This window comes from Amyelois transitella, chromosome 3, assembly GCF_032362555.1.
Source record: "Amyelois transitella isolate CPQ chromosome 3, ilAmyTran1.1, whole genome shotgun sequence".
NCBI classification, from domain to species: domain Eukaryota; kingdom Metazoa; phylum Arthropoda; class Insecta; order Lepidoptera; family Pyralidae; genus Amyelois; species Amyelois transitella.
Genome location: NC_083506.1, coordinates 3,750,474 through 3,772,061, shown reverse-complemented (window position 1 = coordinate 3,772,061; position 21,588 = coordinate 3,750,474). Strand labels below are relative to the sequence as shown.

General features: G+C 34.5%; 2 protein-coding genes, 1 non-coding gene and 1 pseudogene across 3 annotated transcripts; 1 reads left to right on the top strand and 3 right to left on the bottom strand.

Moving 5' to 3' along the window:
- The first annotated feature begins 942 nt into the window (after positions 1-942).
- On the top strand, positions 943-10,671 carry LOC106133521 (uncharacterized). Its single transcript, XM_013333277.2, has 4 exons — positions 943-1,078; positions 8,449-8,656; positions 9,851-10,073; positions 10,398-10,671. Exons 1-4 carry the CDS (start codon positions 1,021-1,023, stop codon positions 10,587-10,589), a joined length of 681 nt encoding a protein of 226 aa, XP_013188731.1. The 5' UTR covers positions 943-1,020; the 3' UTR covers positions 10,590-10,671.
- A 284-nt stretch (positions 10,672-10,955) lies between these two features.
- Positions 10,956-12,451, bottom strand: LOC106133520 (uncharacterized). Its single transcript, XM_013333276.2, has 3 exons — positions 12,357-12,451; positions 11,663-11,836; positions 10,956-11,470 (listed from the first exon to the last, which is right to left on the bottom strand). The coding sequence occupies exons 1-3, from the start codon at positions 12,430-12,432 to the stop codon at positions 10,956-10,958; spliced, it is 765 nt and encodes a 254-aa protein (XP_013188730.2). The 5' UTR covers positions 12,433-12,451.
- Positions 12,452-13,691: 1,240 nt separating this feature from the next.
- On the bottom strand, positions 13,692-13,764 carry Trnak-cuu (transfer RNA lysine (anticodon CUU)). The gene has a single exon. It is a non-coding gene; the product is annotated as a tRNA-Lys (tRNA).
- A 3,875-nt stretch (positions 13,765-17,639) lies between these two features.
- On the bottom strand, positions 17,640-19,870 carry LOC132903057 (uncharacterized; annotated as a pseudogene).
- Positions 19,871-21,588: the final 1,718 nt, after the last annotated feature.

Genomic DNA, 21,588 nt, shown 5'->3' with positions numbered 1-21,588 from the left:
GTTGAAAGAATACGTTCAACTGGATGGCTCAATGATGGAATTGAGTTATGCCTATTCAGGGATTACTAGCCCCGAATCCCAAGTCTATACTTAGGCGTATCCGGTTACCTGAAATATAAAATGTGTAAAATTGATGACGATGCAAAATTGTTTATGTCTTGTCATGACACAATTACTTTTTATACTGATCTATTGATGGAAACTATGTAGTGTCTTTCTAGGGAAAAGGATATCTATTCCAGAATCCCGTGGTGTCTTGAAATAAACGAGAATTTCGTTTAACGCAAACTAATTGCAAGCATAAAGAAATCGTTATAAATAAAAAAAAAATTGTAGTATGTAATAAGATATTAGTAGCCAGTAGGTATTTCAGATGTTACTTATCTGAACAAAAAGACCTCAATGCAAAAGTTTGCATACAAATACTGCAATCACTGACATTGCCCCCGGATCTTTATCATGGCAATGTGTCTCTTCAAACAACAAATTTGACTCGTGATCCCTGACGCATTATAATAAGAGCGTTAATTAAATTTCCTAACCGCAAAGCCGGTCCACTAATATCCATGTACATATAAAAAAGTTGTAACTGGCTGATGTCTGTAATTGAAAAATATTGCCATAAAATCTATATGGGGGAATATATGTCCAACAGAAGATACATTTATGATTTTTAGAATATACGTATGTCTGTATGTTTGTACTCGCATCTCGCGAAAGCTCGGATTTGAATGCGGTTTCCACAGATGTGTTTGACTTGGTCATTAAAAAAAACTGGTTTACAATAATTTCTTGCCCCTATATCTTCTCTCTTTATCCCTCTTATATGGGGGCAATAAAGTCGGCTTTTTTATGATTAACGGCAGACGAAGTCGCAAACAGCAACTAGTGGTTTGATAAGAATGTTCAGGGCCTTTATTAGTGTGCTCCTAGAGGCGAGTGTTCACTATACGCCAGGCTTCCGTGAGTCGTACTAGTGTATGCTTAATTATTGATAACATTACATAAAGTGCAGTGACAATGAATTATTATTTTATCGTTTTAGGTGTCATTTGTTTACAAACAAAATGGATTTATGGTAAGTAAATGAATTAATAAATTGAAAATGCTATGAAAAGTACCTGTACAATTTAATTCATGTATATGTGGACTTTAACGTGTAATTTATTAAAACTTTTTATTTTAACAACAAAGTATAAAATAAAAAAAATTACGTCAGTTTTACTTGGTCCGGAAAATAAGTAAATTCATAACAATAAATTCAATGCTACGTCGAAATAATTAAAGTCCAATAAAACAATTTATTAATTACTACGTAGGTAAATTTATGACACTATAATGCCAATATGCTGAGTCACTTGTTAATTCCTAGGTGTTAATGACTAAATTTTCATCAATTTGCGTTGTATTTAATATTTGAAAAAGACGATAATAGGTGACGACAAAAAATATTTTAATTATATACGCCGAGTGCGAATTCTACTTATACGACAATACAATTTATAATATAATTATAAAACAAATATTTGAATTCTACTTATACGACAATACAATTTATATTATAATTATAAAACAAATATATATATTTTTTAATTCAAAACAAAACCATCTTGTTCATTTTGCATACATAATGAAGAAATTACTTTTTTAACGAAACAGTAGGCAGAGATTATATCTTTAAAATTACGACGAACCCTCTAACTTCTTTTGCTAATTCATCACTTTTTTACCCAAGAAAATAAATCATTAAAATGTTATATTATTCTCAGAATCATATCTTCCAAGGAGTCAACGTATGCATTGTATACTATAAAATTACATAAATTATTAGTCAACATATGGAGTGTACTTACTCTTTATAGAATACATAGATATAATACAAAGTAATTGTTTGCTGCCAACTTTATAAGGATCAATCCATTGTGAACCTATAATTTAAATCGTAATGACAATGTTATACTATGATAAACGCATCCTAATATGTTCCCTATACATACCCATCTACACTACTTACAAAATAATTATATAAAAAATATCTTGTCATTGTCGAGTCGAGTCTTATTACGAGTCTTACGGCTCTATCATTTTCAATTTACAATATTGTAATATGTAGCCAATGAAACAAAAACCATTTTATTTTAAAGAACATTTCTAGATGCCTTTTGTAAAGTAATTAATCTGTTTGAACGCGGCTCTAATCTCGTTATAAATCTATAAATAATGTTAGTCCATTGGACATGCGTGTATTTTGATAAAACAAGTTACATGTTTCCATTTATACCCTAAAAATAGGATTTAATTACAACTAAATCATGAACCAATCTGCCAGGGTAATGTTCTCAGATTGATTCGCAACCTTTAATTGTTCTTTACCAAAATTCAACATAAATTGTGTCAAATTTTAAGGAAGTTGTCTTTAATATATTTATCCTCTTTGAAACTTGACTATGTCGATTTATATTTGAACAAATTTTCATGTTAGATTCAATATTCGCGATATAAATTAAGCTTCACCTGTTTATAATATTAGTTTAGACTTACGCACGGCTTAGGTGGTATATACATAACATAGGCAGATTTTTAACAGTGAAAGAATTTTCATAATCTTCATCAGGTTTTCTGAAGATTAGCCCTTACAAAGAAACAAACAAACAATCAAAGTTACAAACTCTACCTTTTTATAATATAAGTATAAATTAATCATCACGATGTTTATCCTAACGCAATAATTTATAAGCTTTTTATATATGTATTTTCGGCAAAGGAATTAAAGAAATTATATTGCCCATAATTTCATCAGACATTCAATATCTTGTGTATGTACCCGCTTCGAGTTTTCATGAATGAATTTCACCTTCAAAAGCAATCGTTCACAAGCACTTATATTTGACTAGTGAATTAATAAAATACCTTATTAATATACTAGACATGCTACATATAATAGATATTTTTCAGTTGATCATTTGATTTCTCGTCAAGATTCTAATATGTATGACATCTAAAAGTATATGTACTTAGTGAAACTGCTTTCATTCATCCTGTCGTCGTGACCAAACCATCTAAGTATTCCTTTTTTATTACTGTCATTATATCTTTCACATCACAACATTCCCTTGTCACGCTGTTCCTCATTCTGTCATTTAAAATTACATAGGCGATGTCATTCCATCATAAGGCTATATAGCTGAACATGGCCTCACAATTTTTTCAAGACTGTTGGCTCTGTCTACCCCGCAAGGGATATAGACGTGACTATACATTTGTGTATATGTAATATTACACCGATCATATTCTTTAACGCTCTCATATCCATGGGAAACATATGGAGTGTCCTAAAGTTCCGGGAACCACACGACACACGGAAGTCAGCGTAATGTCACAAATATTTTGTTCTTCGACTATATACGTCGTACATGTTATATTTAATATGGATCATGAACACGATTGAAAAGCATGAACTATGGAGGAATTAATCTGACACGGATTGATTTAATTTATTTACATAATGTATGTTGCGATGCACATTTTTATTTATGTACGTAATAGAAAGTTATTGAAAATTTCTTATTTTATTAAATTCAATATTTTTTTAAAAGTTGAGAGCTTGTATCGATATATTTTGTAAATACGCCTTCGTCTACATCGATCATCAGAGCTTTTTTTAATGTCAGACTAGCTAGCTAGCTAGTCTTTCATAAATGAAACAGTTAAGTAATTCAGGCTTGAAAATGTTCCAACAAATAAAAATTGTCTAACTTAGGAACCAACGCGTAAATTCAATGAAACGTATCTCGAGAACCCATCATCTTAATCTTTAAAGAAAAAAGAGACAATTTATGCGGTCTTTTACAGTTATCAAATATAAAATCCATTGTCATTAAAATTCTAGCCAAACTACGGGTTTTTTTAACCAATAGGTAGGTAATTTATCCTTTCTTGATTAGCTGAACGGAACGCGGCGTATCTAATCTTTTTAACAATAAAATGTATAATTATTTTATTCATAAGTTATAAATTTAAGCGTTGAGAAAATAATTTTCTAATATATTGAATCCAAATTAAGTGAAATAACTTTAACAGAATTATACATCATTATTACTTTAGGCAACTAATCCTTCTGATGGCCACGTGTGTTTGCAAACATAAAAGTATTTCATTACATACTAATTTCTTATATTTATGCGAATTGCTAAAAACTTGAATTCATTTCCATCTCTCTGTTTCCCGAAACCTACAACTGGGATTTTAAAGGCAAAAATGAAAAGGCATTATTAGACATTGCGTGCACCACCTTAGACCTTATTTTGCTTACCCCATAAGGCTGAATGAGGTTAGACGCAGTCACAGTTGTTTTTTGCACTAAGTAACTGTCGTATGTCTTCCATAACCCACGGGTTTTTCCAGATATTTTAGGCAAACAGTCAAGACAGTGACTATAAATATAGATTTGAAAAACATGACCTACCATCCCCGGTTTAATAATAAGGTGGACGACGATCTGATTCAAACGGTAAATATTAAAAAAAAAATACCAGTTTTCGGTCTTATTACGAGTACAGTATAAAATATTTTTCGTATAGTCAACCATATAAAGCAACCCAAATTCACTGCAAATTGTCTTCTATAGCCACGTCATAGAGTTCCGTGTGGGGGAAACTTGTTGTGAGACTGACTGTACTGCCTGTGGTCGTATTAATTCAAGTTCTCAAGCTTGTGATTGCAAACTTAGTTTTTGTGTTCATTACACTGATTTTATCTAATCGACATGACACATCCGCTGTTTAATTTAATCCCATTTATAAACTTGGTAAAATAATTGCAATGTCAGTTTTGAGGTACCGTTATGGAAATATCGGTTCATAAAATTGTTATCCACTGTACTGTCCTGACTGTCCAAAGTAAGACATGTCTTTTTTTAGTGTTGCATTTTTACAAGTTACTTTACAGAAACATTACGTACATCTAAAATCTTACTAGCCAGACAAAACCAATAGTCACACGGCTGATGGCGTGACCTTCGAAAAGGGAAAGAAATATTTTAGCTAGAATCCCAAGTTTATAAGCCTTCTTTGATTGATTTCTACTACCAACAAATATCAGACCAGCATGTAAAGATACATTTTTGTATTTGAGGTCTCGCTAAAATCTTGATACAGGAGTGTGATTGTAACAATAAATTCAAATCATTCAAACTAACCTCACTATTTAAGTAAATATGATGAAATTAGTTCCTCTGTGTCAATTGCTGTAATGCGTAATAAGTTCTGTTTGCATTGGTTACCACTTGTGCATTATTTAGTTGGGGCTATTAGTCAGGCTCTGTTCTAGAACTCACTTCAGTACGAATTATTTCAGTACATTATTCAAGGCTTTAGAGGACACACCGCCGCGCGACGCATCGGTGAGTTTATAAATTTATTTCTAGACTCCTTAGAATATGGGATATCTACAAATTGGGAACTTTTGGAAACAAAAGAAGCTCAAGAAGGTCTGTTGCAAAATTTTATCGAAATAAGTTTGCTAGTTATTGAGTTTATTAAAAGCTTTTGTCTCTTTAAACAAATGCAAAAGTAATTAAAAATTATATTTTTCACACATAATAAATTAATTTCAAAATTCGTTCTATGATTATGTTTTAGTCGGTGTTGGGCCCATAAATATATTTAATTTTATACGTCCCGATGTTTACTTTATAAAAAACCAACAATTAAATAATTGGCCACTTCAATTCAATTGATTTTTAAAAATCTCGTTCTTTTGCCAAATTTTACCATCATTCTAAATACGGATAAGGCTGTAAATTGTCTATCAGTCAGTCACACAGTGAATCAAGTGTTTTTTTTATTTTTTTATACACTTTTTACAGTTTTAAACATATATTTTTATTGATAAGTTGTTAACCCATAAACCAAAAGAATGCCGTGTATTTTGCCTTTGTTTACCAAAGCAGTTTATTATGATATCGTGGTGAAATAAATACCTTTCTTGTAAATATTTCTTTAATTTCTCACAATTTCGCACAATTTACAAATTGGAAGAGATTGTAATGCTATCATTTATCATACTTTCTTTTCTTCTTCTTTATTTTACGTTAAAAATGTCGTACAAAATTTACAGGCTAACTTTTATTCATAATACCGAACCATTGCAATATATCCACATATAATTTATGCTTAACCAATCAGAATGACTCACACATCCGTGCACCTGACGAATCAGTCGAATCACACTCAATCTAGCAAACAAACAATCGTGAACATCTAACGTCTGTTTTTTGTGATGTTATATCAATCAAGTTATTGTTTTTTTATTGTATACGTTACTGTTATTCGTTTTTATAGCCTAATTTGTTCTAACCCATACTACTTGAAAAGGTAGGCTATGGTCAATACTTATAAAAAAAACTCTTGCATTACTAAATGGCTTAATGAGTGACTGACTGACAGACAAACTAGACGAAACTACAGCCCCTATTTATCATGAACATTGACACGGCTTATTTTATCATATATCTCTTTTTCTATCATTTCGGGTAACCAAAAAGAATAGATATATGCCTTATCAATCTTCGTGAATAGAACTCCTAGACGTAAATAGGAAGCTGGAACAAGAGTGTTTATTTTTTGTAAAGTGTAGTGAAGCACTAAGAGGAGATATGAAGAAATTCATAAGGGAACGAGAAATGAGGGATATTTTTCGTTTAATGCTGTTTATGCGGGCTCATTCTTTTATTCTTAATTTTCATAAAAGTAATTCGGACCATTAAGTCCTTAAAGAGGCGTTATAATCAGCTGTTAGTTGTAAATCACTAACTTCGCATTACTCTTTAGTAATGCGAAGAAAAAGAATACATTAGTTTGAGTGCTTACCGATGCTTTTATGGTGATAAAACATCGTTCATGGTTAGGGAAAACTTTATGGTAAAAAATAAATTAACAAAAGCTCTAGGATGTTACTATACAGTTATTAATTGCCTTTAAACATAATTATAAAATCTATGGGAGCTAAATTATTACGATCTGCCTAATTGCACATGATTAGGTTTTCCCCGTCAATCAAGCTGTATTCTCAGAATAGTTTTTGCTATCGTAATGTTTAAGTAGGTAATAAAATAACTATATGACACAGACTTCATTAGACAGTTTTTGTTTATGAAGTACGAATTGAATATTCCATCAGTTATATTTACATGCCAACAATACACTACGTGTGTGGTTCTCGGCACCAATAAAAAAAAGAATAGGACCACTCCATCTCTTTCCCATGGATATCGTAAAAGTTGACTAAGATATAGGCTTATAAACTTGGGATTCTTCTTTTAGGCGATCGGCTAGCAATCTGTTACTATTTGAATCTCAATTAGATCATTAAGCCAAACAGCTGAACGTGGCCTTTCAGTCCTTTCAAGACTGTTGGTTCTGTCTACCCCGCAAGGAATATAGACGTGATGATATGTATGTATGTATGTATTCTATTACTATGGCATAGTTTATTTGTTTTGCATCGTGATATATATACCTACATTAAATCGAAATTAACATGACTAAGCGATGGTACAGTACATTGCGTGAATACATGACTTTAAGAAGTCATTAGTCAGTATTGGAATAGGTTACTTTTTTGTAAGATTAATTTTATACAGATTTTTTTTCATTAACAATTATATCTCTATTTGAGCTATGATTAATGGTTTTGTTATGAGGATAAAATAGTTCAGTAATCATGTATTTTTAACAAAAGGCATATACATACGTTTCACGTCCCGTCTCCATCCCTTTCGGGGTACACAGAGCCAGTTAGTCACAAAACTTAAAAGCTACTCGTACGTTTAGCTAGATTGAAGAGTAGTTAGGTATCAGAGTATTCTAAGTTTATAAACCATTCCTTGATTTAACAACACAATAAGAAAGGTAATTAAAATTATATTACAATATTTAACCGTTTAGCCGTGTGGTTCCCGGCACCAATACAAAAAAGAATAGGACCACTCCATCTTTTCCCCATGGATGTCGTAAAAGGCGACTAAGGGACAGGCTTACAAACTTGGAATTTTTTTAGGCGATGGGCTAGCAACCTGTCACAATTTGAATCTCTATTCTATCACTAAGCCAAATAGCTGAAAGTGGCCATTCAGTCTTTTCAAGACTGTTGGCTCTGTCTACCCCGCAAGGGATATAGACGTGACCATATGTATGTATGTATGTATGTACAATATTTAAATAGAAATATATGTGTTTCAATAAAAAAAATGTTATTATTAAACTTTAAAGTTAACGTCGCAGAAAACAAGTCGAAAGTAGTCAAAGAAAATTCATTTCTTGGCTCATAAAAACAAAATCGTTAGTTTGTCAATGGTGTTATTAATAAAATACAGAACCCTAATTGTTTATCATTTTAAATCATCGTAACTACGGTTCATTTCACATCATTCCCTTTTTTTGGTTGCAGGTATACCCGTAGGAGTATCCAGCTTCTCTTACCAGGACTCGTCCGGGAATAGGTACGGTGGCACTTATCAGATACCAGATGGTCAATTTGGCCATTTCTTCGCACCGAACGATCTTCCTTTTCAGATACCCTTTGAACAAAATAATTACCTACCACAGGGGAACTTCTTCCCTGATTATTTTAGAAACTTCGAATATCTGATACAAGAGTAAGACTTATTGTATACGGAACTATGCTTCCGGTGGAGGTATTCTGTTGAACTAGGCTGCAATCATAACCATAGCAATTATATTAGTAATGTTCCTGCTTATATCATCTTTGCATATTCAGGAAGCGTCTGGCTGTTATATGCTTAGGGCTCAGGATCTGATAATAAGTATATATTGACTTCGAATTCATAATCGTTCTATATATAAACCGCCAAAGATAATTATGTCGTCAAGATAGCTTGAGAAATCAATCTAAAGATCAACGCAGTAAACGGGTTTGGGAGGAACTTCGTATCCAAATTTCCAATTCTGAAGAAATTTTACGTGCGGAATGCAATTTAGTCACTACCAATAAACCTCTAAGCATGACAAACATATTTTCTCATAAACAATTATTTTTAGCGTGACCGCGATACAGAATGAAGAGGCCAATGATTCTACTAAATTGTCATATCGAATGGGATTTCTGCCGCCGTTAAAACCACTGTCTCCTTTTAAACCACTGTCTCCGTTTAAACCACTGCCTCCTTTAAAACCATTGCCTCCTTTAACACCATTTGCTCCATTACCCCCTTTGTCCCCGTTGCCCACTCTACCACCGTTGAAACCATTATTCCCTTTAAAACCACTAACTCCTTTCCCACCGTTGCCTCCTCTACCCAATTTGCAGTCACTAAGTCTTTTCCCATCAAACGACCGGTAGGTTTGCAGACAAACTGCAATATGGGTGATTATTTCCATTTTGGGTTTAAAATAATGTTGTTGTTTGAACTTGGAGTGTTTCGTAAGGTGCAATTAGAAATAAGAAGATCTTGCAATATAACTTTGTTTTTTTCGCTTTAAAACTGTGCGACTAATTGTAAAAATTAGGATAACACAATTAGATAAAAACATAATTCCATCCATATTAAACGATTTGATGTTTTAATGGGGATTTGTTGTTGTTGCGTGAAATAATGCTTTCTCATAGAAAAAAATTATTAAGTTTTGGATGAGTTCATTTGTGGCTTAATGGCACTTGTAACAAAATTCTCATTCTTTTTCTATTCACCATCTAAATTAATTTTCTGTCGTATATTCACTTCTTCTCTATTAAGTTTGTCTTTCTTGGTCTCTTTTCTTCCTATGCTTACATTACAAATTACATATTTACAGTTAATATTTGTGTTGACATTAACATTGTGTTTTCACAGGGCGTTCCGATCAAATTTTGCTAATCAGAACCTAGCTTTGAAGGCCGCTCGGAAGGCGTTCGACCTCACTTCCCACCAAGCGGGTTACATTCCCTATTTCCCATTCAGGTCGGGTGATTTCGAAGACTCCCAAATGTTCAACTCGCATAACAGTGCGTTTGCTGGCGCAGCTGCTGGTCCTGGGTATACTCACCAGATTGCCGCCATCAACCCTGGTAATCCGGTAAGAGAATTAATTCCAGTTCCGTAGGCTTTGTATGCGTACGAATAATACTTACGTTCGATTTATTCGGTATGCACTATCTAATGAAACAAAGCAAATAACGCAGGTGTTTTTGTACGTGATTTTGTATAGTTTTACTATTTTATCAAAAATGGTCCTACAACATCGCTGTGTAACTTACATTTGTAATGTTACATTGTGTACTAACCTTTTATATTTCTGATTATCTTCTAAACGTTTCTTTGTATAACTTGTACTTTGAAAATGTTTTTCCCTCTAGAAAATAGTTTTGATTTTATGTAACGAATGTTCCTTTTATTTTAGAACCAACCAAACGTGAACGTCCTCGAGCGTTTCGATGACCAGCCATCAATCCCTGGAAGTAATTTCGTGAGCATGAGCTCAAAATCGTACGCCATGTCTTCCAACATCAACGGCAAAGAAACCAGCAATCGAGGATCAGAAACCGTCGTCAATAACAATGGAAAGATTACTGAGTATTCAGTACATAGCTAAAGAGATGACAATTTGTCACAATGGTTTCCAATTTGGCAATATGTATAGATCTCAAATAAAATTTATGACAAAATGAATGTATGTATCAAAATAAAATATAAAGATTACAGGTTCAAATATACCTTCTACAAAATGTAAAAGGAAAATGGGATTTTATTTTTAGTTTGTAATCCTGTAAATAAATTAAATATTTAATGAGCTACCACCTACTATGCGGATAGTGATGATTTGAGGTTTTTTTCCTCACGAGAACTCATATTGAATGTGTCATAATCTCAACGTCTCAAGGTCTTACCGATCTTATCGCTGCGTTTTTGCTTCTAAGCTTTATGGACACGGGATGAACAAAAACAATGGCATGAGCTATTAGTTTAATTTCGCCAATTTACCGTCTAATTTCATCTTCGGCGTCGTAGTCTCATGGACCCAAGGATTACTTCGTTGTTGCACGCAGCCCGTATGTTGCCCGACAATACCAACACTCAACTCTCTGCACCTTCTACAATAGAACTCTTTCATTCCGTCCGCAGTAATTTTTTTATGAAATCTTCCACTGTTATCTACTAAAGGTCTTTCATTCCTCCTGACAAAACTGTTTTGAGGCCTGGCCTCAGGAGTCCACCAGTTTATGTTATTGAAGTAATTGGAGGGTTTCCACTGCATAGGATTGGTGGCTAAATTAGGGACGATATCGAGTTCATCGCGGATATTTCTGTTTACAAACACAGAGTCTGGATAAATTCGCGATTTTAGTCTTGTGTCTGGCGTTCTGATTCTGGTTGATTCGACCGATTTGTACCCAGGCACGACAGGTACTTCACCACTGTTATCTTTGTCTTTAGGAGTACCAACGCTATAAGTGAGAGCTCCGTCACCTGAAACTGTAAATGACTTGAGTCATTGACTAGTTGATATAGTTCTGACAACGTACACTTCTGTGCTTTCGTTGCTAAGAAGAAAAAAGTAGAAAGATAATCATTAAGAAAATAACTAAAATCCGTAATACTGGATTCAGTTATTGAATAAAATTAATCTATTACATATAGTATAATAATATATAGGTACCAGCTAACCGTCACTCGGTGCAAATCCTCGACGATTGTTATTCTTCAACTTGGTAGAAACAACTATTGTATGTTTAACTTCCACGTCTTCATCTTCTATTTTGCTGGAGTTTGTAACAGTAACCTCTTCCTCATTGCCGAAATCCATTTTCGAAGACACCCCGTAGCTGGAGTGTAAAATAGCTAAAAATAGACAGTCGTTACTTATAAAGGTAAATGTTGTTGTGGCTACGACCTTACGCCATTGTTAAGCTGTGCCCTTGAAATGAAAGTGATGGAAAATGGAGCTCTGTTGTTGTATATTATGCAACTTGAGAATTGAGAATAATTGTACTAACAGAAACTCTTAAAACCAACAGCTAGAGTTAGCTGCTAGCTACTGATCCAAACACTGATGGGAGATATACTTGTTAACACTGAAAATCAGAATATGTTCGCAGCATGTAGAAACATTTTCAAGAAACTCATTCGGAATAAGCCACGATAAGAGGAGTTAACTTTTTCAAAAACAATAGGTGCCTACCACAAAAAGGTAATAATTAAAAATGTCCCAAGCCCCAAGTACTTTCCCGTCATTGAAAATAGATTAATTGATTAACGGAACGAATTTCTTAATCGCTTATATACTTTATTAATGGAAACACCAGTTAATACAACAATATTCTCAAATCATTAAAATGAAATAAGTAGTGGAAAATCTTACCGTAAAGCAGAAGACAGGACAGGTACCACATATTGACTTGAATGGAGTTGTCAGCAACAATAAGGCTCTGTCGCATGTCATCTCCGTTTTATACAAACAACACAAATTGCGTTAAATGATGTCGCGAAGGAAGCGAACACAATTACTGGCGACGATGATATAAGAAACATGAAGCTTTGTTTTATCTTGAATACAATTATGTACTTATCTTGAGTTCATCGCCAACTGTTTGGAGCCTTAGTGGCCAGAAGAAGAACGGGTTACTAAATTGCACATTTTATAGGCATTTTGATCAAATTTAGAAGTTAGTATGGTTATATAGATCGCATAATTTGCGATATGACTAAATCTATTGTGAACTAAAATTTCGACTTTCCGTTTTTCGCATCAGCTCATCCCACAATTTGACTAGGATGGCAAAATATTTGTAGGTCTTAGATTATTACTTAAATTTAATAATCTTATTTGATTATTTAAACCTGACTCACCTAATCCAGTGTCTATGGTCAAGGGCTTACCCCGGGCTCCACTCCACAGTGGTGAGAATGTTACCGGAACTATAGCCAGGTGAAAGGTATGTAAGGGAGTTATGCGCTACTGACCAAAGTTAAAAAAAAATTGCCATTGCCGGTAGTACTAACTACCTATCGGCCGAAGCGGCAATAACACTATATTTATTTCGCGCTTTACTTCTGATGATAAAAATTTGGCAGTAGCGGAATAAAAAATAATAGTGGAATAAAAAATATTTTCATTGCACAAACTGCGGTATTTCAATTGATATTTTATTATTTAAAAAAAAAATTAAACTGTAGAGACATAAGTTATTCCAACCGCCATCTAACGGTCACTTCTGTTACTACATTGCATAGCCATCTCTCCGCACATATCAAAACTAAATAACAACGCCATCTTACGAAATAAATAATAACTAATTTAGCAAGCGCCATCTCACGGATCATAACATTACCAGTTACCAATACTTGTTTTTATTTGGTTAAAACGTCATGAGTATCATCACGATGGCGCAGAGGTATATTGAAATTACGAATAGATGGCGCTGATTGGTATCTTTGATTATTATTCTCATTACACATTTAGGCAGTAAAGGGAAGGACGAAAATAATAATTATTAAATATTTTAAGTATTAAGCTGCGTTAGCTTGAAAACAAAATAGATAAAAGCTGATATAGTATGGTGTAAAAAGTAAAAATAAGAAAAATCATTCAAGATTTTATGACATTCATAATATTTGTTTTCCTACTAAATTAATTGTGAAAAATAATATTAATCACACTCATCAAAATTCCAAAAAAAAACTTCAAAAATCTTTTCGCCCAACGTGGGGCTCGAACCCACGACCCTGAGATTAAGAGTCTCATGCTCTACCGACTGAGCTAGCCGGGCTGTGGAGGAAAGGTTTAAATATAAGTTCTATTGCATAAGTTGTAGATATTTGGCAATTGTTTTCGTTTTCTTTGTTTTCAAATGTATTCATTTTAAACCGACCTTAAGAAGGAAGCTTCTAATTTCCAACATAGATATTTTTTTTACTTAGGCGTATTTCACAAAAAAATATCTGTATTACTTAAGTACCGTAAACAGGTACCATAGTCATCAATCACTAATAAACTACTTACTACATAATATAAATACAGGGAGAATTTCTCTGTCTGCGTGTAGTTATGCGTTTATCTCGAAAAATTGTGGTCGGATTTTGTTTATGTTTGAAATGTTGGAAAGAGGGTTTTCTGAGAAAACTTATAAGTACATATTAAAGCTACCTGTGCGAAGCTGGGGCGGGTCGCTAGTATCTAATATTTTATCAAACATGAAGATATACTTGTGTATTAAGAACATACTTATTTATACAAGTATAAACTTCCCTTGCACGACTCAATCAAACTCGCAACAAATCAGCGAAACAGTTCCGGAGATAAGACTCCGGACAAAGGACTAACTCTCTAAGCGAGATACGGGTTTGTTTACTCGTACATATTGCGAAACACCGTCAAAGAAGCTGCCTCAACCTTGTGTTGCGAAGACCAGGTTATGTTGCGCGGAATAGGAATATTTCTTCAAAAAAATATATACATACTGACCTACATCGGATATCACGTCTTTATCACTTACTGGGTAGACGGACCCAAAAAATTTGTTTCGAAAAATCTTGATGCAACATTGAGCTGGATGGTTAATGTAGTTACTGAATTGAGATTCAAAAGTGACAAGTTACTACCCCATCGCATAAAAGAGAAATCCTAAGTTTATAAGCCACTCCTTTAATTGAGTTTTACAATCTGCGCGAAGCTGGGTCACAATGTCTTACCTTCGCTATCAAACCAGCACGGAAGCTTCTATTAGGAGAACGTGCTCCATATCGCTTAGTCGCCTTTTACGACTTCCATGAGAAAGAGATCGAGTGGTCCTATTCTAAGTGCCGGAAATCACTTGACCGACAATTACTAACTATAGAAAATAGTATAAACATAAACGATACAAAAACAGACTTATCGCTGACATTACCTAGTTCAGTCAGTTATTACTTATAGGAACTCCATCTGAGGACCAAATAATAGGACATTACGGTTGTTTTGTTGTCCGTACTTTCATTGAAAACTGGGGAACCTACTCAAAGCGGTTCCCTGGAGAGAAGCAAATGTAAGTGCCGCGGATTCAATGAGAAGATGCTTTCAATACTGGAGGTAGGTTGACGAAGGTCTGCTGCTGGGTCAAGTCAGATTTCCAGTTAGGCAAAGTTTTTGTATATTAAAGCGACCGCTAACGTTTTAACGTACCTACTTTAGCTAATCTATAACTAATGTAGGTATAACATGTAGAAGGTATTATTAATAATTATTATGTTATAATAAAGGGCATATTCCTCCCGAGAACGACGTTATTTTATTTATATACCAACATAGATAATTTAATTGAGCTATCAATAACATATACATTTACAAAGGTACGTAATTAAACGGTAATGCCTACCTACTCACAGAAAAGACACGCTCTTTAAGCAATAAAAAAAAATCGAGAAAAAAAGTTACAGTAGCTATACGGCACTTTCAAATTACCAAGATGTGCAATAGTACTTGGAAATCGGGACGCTTTCCCTCTTAATGTACAGTGCTGTTGGTAAAACTGTAGCGAATTTACCTATATTTTATTCTTATAACATTATACTCTTGAAATAATTTGAATAAGTTTGTTATACAGACAGATAGGAGAACCTAATGTAGAATTTATATAGTTATTTTGTACGCGCCTTTATGACTTTCTGTCCACGCGTCATGTCGGTAGTTTTTGGTATACTTACATACATACATATAGTCACGTCTATATCCGTTGCGGAGTAGACAGAGCGAACAGTCTTGAAAAAACTGATAGGCCACGTTCAGCTGTTTGGCTTAATGATAAAATTGAGATTCAAATAGCGACAGGTTGCTAGCATGTCGCCTAAAAAATATTCCCAAGTTTTAAGCCAATACCTATACACACTTGAAATTTTTTTTGTAAAATATGAAAAGTATTTTCTTCGTTAGTGTTCCTTAGTCTTTTCCAATCTAACTAAAACCAAACAGCCAAATTTCTGTGCAAAGACTACGAGTATCTACTACGAGTATCTACATGTTCTACTTTAAGCTTGTCTGGTATTACACAACTGTTTCTCCTTTTTACGCCGTCGAGTGTACCTACCTCCGATATGCCTGATGCAAATGGCAGCTCGCAATCAGCAGAGTGCGGCCGACTGTACCTCCGTGGAAGTGGATCATATAGCAAGTGCAAAAATATGAGCAGTGAGCGCTTCCAAACTGTGCAATATAAAAGGAACAAACAAATGTTACTTCTTAGTTTTTCTTGGGGGTTTTATGTGACTGCTGTTAAGTTATTCGGAACGTAGGTACCTAACCTGTTGGTAGTTATATTTTGCTTTGTACCACTTCTCTCCACCGAGTTCCTATTTTCTAATGCCAAATAAATGTAAGTAGTATTCATAACTGCACTGCATCGACGTTAACCAAGCCGCTAACCTCATTAAAAAAGATCATGGTCCAGTAAAGTGGACCTCGAATGCTTAAGACTGATGATATGGAGGATATCGTTCAGGGAGCAATTGTCGGATAACTTCAACCAAGAGTATAACATTACTGTTAGTGTTCATCTAAAATTTTTTGGTAAATTTTTACTAAAAAACCTCTTATAGACAAACTCAAAAAGATACCCAACATTGAAGCTGTGCTGAATCCTTGATGTCCTGTAAAACATATTTAGTTAAGAAATTGGGCCGTAAATTGCCTACAAACTTGAAGTGTCTCTGTCAATATCGCGAATTCATTTTACGATGCTACATAACCATAAATTCTGGCATACCCCATCAGGCTCTGATCTAAGCCTAATGAAGAAAGGTCCAACTGTGAACATCCAGATTAAAGAGAGAAAGATCATCTCGAACCGGCTAACGAGTGTGAAACAATGTCTAATTATTTACGATGTTTTTATATTCTTTTTTCCGGTTCCTAACAAGGTTGTATAAAAAGCCGGCAGCGGCCAGGCCGGCACAGTACAAAGGCTGACAGCATTTGAATTTAACCGGTGTATTCCTTTTGGAACTCTTTGTTGGGGTCAATAAGCAAACTATAAACTTAGATTTAAGTAATTTATTTGATGTCAACCAATGTTGTGAAACCAAAAGATTTGACTATTATTTAGCGATATGAAGTATCCTATAATAATGAATAAAAATTTTGAATTTGAATTTTCACCAGTCACAGTGAACAGTCACCCAACTCAGTTAAAATTTAAACTGTGTTAGTTTAGTTTAAAATAAATAAGTTTTTAATAGCATTACCTAAACTCCTATAAAATATTTTATATCAACCATCTTGATAGGCTTATAAACTTAGAACTCTGCTTGTAGGCCATGGGCTTAGCAACCTATTCCAATTTTATCACAGTTGAACGTAATCTTTACCGTACTCTTTCTTTATCCGTAAGGGATAAGGGCACGATTGTATGTGTATATATGTATGTTAGGGTGTCCCAGGCTATAAGGGCGATTTTTTTTTTGGGAATTTGGGTACGCATACCCTCTATTTTTTTTCGATTTGACCCATAAGTCTTAAATATGAAGTATTATTGCAATCTGATAATAGTAACCCGTGCCGACTTGGCTTCAAAGTTTGAATCTGAAAGCTAGTATGGAGAAATAGGGAAGATAATATTAAATCTCCCTTGATTTAAGAACTTAATTTCAATTCAATAAATAAAACATAGTAACATCAGTAAATAGTAATAAGGGCTTTATTTTTCATATTTCCTTTTCAGAGTTTGCTTTTTACAGGCTGGATATATCTGCCTGTGTTCTTGTACGCAACGTAATAAAAATTGTTTCTGTTCCTCTTCGACAGTGATCAAGCCATGAAAGTCTTGCATCAACTTGACTGCTCTTTCGGCGGTATCGTTTACTGCTCTTAAGTTCTGTACCTTCATTTTAGCTTGTTGAAATGAAGCATTATTTGACCACAAAGAAGGAGACTCGTTGAGAAACCTGTCGTCAAGTTTCAGCCGAGTGAACAAAGATTTGCTTTTGGCGGAAACAAATTCTTCGAGTTTTTTTTCATAGAGTGGGCCACAGAGTTCTTCTTTTGATGGCATGTACCGTTTCCCAAGAGCTGATGGAATCGTTTTGGACAACCTAGATTAGTCTCTTGGTCGACACTATCATCAAAGAGAGACAAGATAGACACCTCGTCGGTCAAATACCACAAGTGCTGACAGAACTTCTGTAAAGCTGCCTTTGAGATACTTTTGTCAATTGCCTCGTAAGCCTTCATGGCTTTTAAAAAGCAGGTCCTGGTAAGGAGCATTCACTGCCAAAATACATTGCAGCCAGGGTTTGACGTAAGATGTGACGATGAATAGGCAGACGTCAAGGAGGGCTTCCTTTTCCTTCTTTGCGATTCTGAATTGCGTGCTTAGAAATGATATTTTTAGAGAGTAAATAGCTCTTGCCATCCACCTAGCTTGGTGCATGGCGCCTGGAGGCCGTATCTTAAATTTATTTTCTGTATCACCGCCAAGAAACTTTATTGAAAGCTCTATTAATTCGCGATAGTCGTCTCTAACAATATCTTTAGTTAACTCACTCCGGTAAAACTCTAGCAGTTCATTAATATTTGCATCACTCAGACAAGAAAGCTTTTCTTTATGACTCTCTATTTTCTCAGATTTTATGTTTTTCCAGTTTTCTTGGAATTTTTTGAACAATTGGATGTCAGGGCTCGTCGTAATTTGGTTGATTTTAGTTTCGAATACACCTTTCAATACTAATTCGTATACGTAATGGCGACATGCAAATATAAGCATTTCCCTGTTTTATTTCTGTTCCAGGAGCATACAGGCGCCATTAATGCGACCTGTGTTTGAAGCAGTAGTATCACAGCACAGCATCTGCACTTTGTCTTCAAGATTTCAGTCTAAAAGAGCATTCCAAACAGCTTCTGCCTGTTCACGACCTGAAGAGTTGTCCTATTTAGGTACAGCAAGTAGTTGTTCTTTATCATCATATGTAATAAGTATCGGAAGACGTTCTTCTTTACATTTGCGTGAATCTAAAGCGGGCAACAGCTTCCCATCCCAGTGGACGGTTACAGTATCTGGTACCTTGTTCTGGAAATCAACTTCAATTGCTTTTGCGCGCTCTGTTCGCTTTTCCGTACGAACTCTTTGAATTGTTGACTTACTTATTAGAAATTCGTCAATGTTATGCCCAAGAGCTTCAATTGTTGCTTGTATTATATAAACAGAATTCCTCATACTTATCTGACACCGATCTAATGCAGCAACCAATTTTGGAGTTATGAAACTTTTCCTTACAGAAATATTAGACTCGGGTCGTGTGCTCTCAACGGATATAGGAATTATTTCTAGTGTACTGTTTTTTTCAGAATCAGATGATGAATCTTCTAGAGGAACATGAGATGAAGTTGAAGGCAACAGAGTTGAAAAGTGTTTAGCACGCCGTTTTTGCTCTTCAATGCAGGACTCGCGCCTTTTCTTCGGCCAGTTTTTTGTCTACTCCAGCTAAGTGACCAGGCCGACCTGGCTCTCTCTGTCGCTGTAAGAAGATCATATCTTCGTCGATCTTTATTAATTGAAGCGCATCGGCATGTGCAATATCAAATAAGTTGTCTAAGTTCGTAACAAAATCTTGTCGACGCTGCTGAAACACATTTTGCGTCTTTTTAGATTTTTTTGTAAATCCCTCCAAACTTGGTATAAATTAACTAATTTCTTAACGCAGTTAGGAAAAGATTTAGTTGGAATACGTGCCTTTTCCCAACAAATAATGCACTCACGAATAGCTAGATTTGCACTTTCATTTACACTGAAATTCACTTCACGAATATTGTAGAATAGAACTGCGAGTATTTGTCCATTTGAGGGAAGTTTTGAACCAGTAATTTGATGTTTTACGTTCCTTATTAAGAAAATATCCTTTTTTGAACTGCGTTACTCCACCGACATCTTGATTGAAAGAAAACAATGCGTTCACTCATAAAACAAACAAGTAATCACATGAATGTCGGTACGATCGCTGCCGCGCGCCTAGTAAACCAGTACCCACATGTCCGGATGTAAGTCGGCACGGGTTGCCGTGGTTCTAAGGAGATGAAATTTTATATACGGTAGTTTTGACATCATTCGAACAAAATTAGAGGGTATGCGTTATAAAAAAACAACTTTGATTTTTTTGGGACACCCTAATGTATGTGTCTTTATAGGCACAGATAAAGATAATACTGGTTGTACTCAGTACGTCAGTGCGGAATAAAACCATTTGAAGTGTGTACGAGTAGAATAACCGTTGCCTATCTTTCGTATCTTTAGGTGGTCACGAGCACTGTAAGTACCTACAGGTATCCACCCACAGGCCACAAAAACTCTCAATGCAAATTCAATATGCGGAATAAACATTGCCTGCAAAGGTGCCGACAATTTCAATATACATTCCTTAGTATATTATTATACATATGTATTTATTTAATAAAAAAATACTTATATTTATCGAGCTTTATTTCCATTGATTTTGCGCACAACTAAGTTTGTATTCGTGAAGATTCCCAAAGGATTAAAGTAAACTTCTTCAAAGTGCTGCTTCTAGGTCCTGTCGGTGGAGTCAAGTGGAGCGTACTCCATTCATTTGATAAGTAATTTAATCCGACGTGGCGGATTTTTCAAAACAATAGTAGAAGAGAACATTAATAGAAATAGAGGAAGAAAAATACCATAAAAAAATAAAACCATGGCAAGTGATTTATCCCTTTTATAACTATCTAGGTACTATTTATTATAACTTTGTGTATTTCTGTGCAATAAAGATATTACAAACAAAAAAAAAAAATTTTGATGAAATGAAAGAAAAAGGAAGTAAACACACATTTCAGCAATAAACAATTGGTAAAAAACAATTAATGGAGACAAAAGTAGTTGTGAATATTGACGGTAATATAAAAAACAATTGTTAATTTATTTTCAATAATACTGTGTTAAGTATTATAAGTATGTTTTTTATTTATATGTTGTGAAGTATTTATAAAGGTAGCCCTATTCCATATTTCCGATCGTCATAAAACAAGCAATAAACATGACATTTCCATGATTCCCGTGATCGCTTACAACATAAAAACAATGAGGATATAGAAGAAGGCCAAGTGTAGTTTTAACCGCCTTAATAGACTTGTCCAATGCAGGATAATGGTACAAGGCGCAGTTCGAGCTTCTCTCCAAAAAAGTGAGGAAGACCCCAGGAGGATAAAGAATTATATTCACTTACATCACTGGCATCCAAAACAAAATATATGCCCGAAGGTATAAATTATTAAATTTCTCTTACTTTCAGATGGGAGTCGCTTAGCGTAGAACCTGACTCACCGAATCCAGGATCATGATCAAATGGCACTCCTCCCCAGAGCTCCTCTCCAGAGAAATGAGGATCTAACCGGATTTAACGTCAGGAATAAATAATTCATCTTATATATAAAATTTTCGTGTCACAATGTTCGTTCCCGTACTCCTCCGAAACGGCTTGACCGATTCTCATGAAATTTTGTGAGCATATTAAGTAGGTGTGAGTTTCGGCCTACGTCTATTTTTCATACACACAAAATGCAAAACAACGTTTGCCGGGACAGCTGTATTGTATGTGTATAGACAGGCCTTTGGAAC

What these genes read in the sequence shown, in the direction of transcription:
- LOC106133520 (XM_013333276.2), bottom strand. Translation starts at nt 12,432, where the DNA reads ATGCGACAGAGCCTTATTGTTGCTGACAACTCCATTCAAGTCAATATG. An exon ending in GTCCTGTCTTCTGCTTTACG is followed by an intron (nt 11,837 to 12,356) that starts GTAAGATTTTCC and finishes GTCTATTTTTAG; the next exon opens with CTATTTTACACTCCAGCTAC. An exon ending in AGGATTTGCACCGAGTGACG is followed by an intron (nt 11,471 to 11,662) that starts GTTAGCTGGTAC and finishes AGTCATTTACAG; the next exon opens with TTTCAGGTGACGGAGCTCTC.
- LOC106133521 (XM_013333277.2), top strand. Translation starts at nt 1,021, where the DNA reads ATGAATTATTATTTTATCGTTTTAGGTGTCATTTGTTTACAAACAAAA. An exon ending in TTCGAATATCTGATACAAGA is followed by an intron (nt 8,657 to 9,850) that starts GTAAGACTTATT and finishes GTGTTTTCACAG; the next exon opens with GGCGTTCCGATCAAATTTTG. An exon ending in CCATCAACCCTGGTAATCCG is followed by an intron (nt 10,074 to 10,397) that starts GTAAGAGAATTA and finishes CTTTTATTTTAG; the next exon opens with AACCAACCAAACGTGAACGT.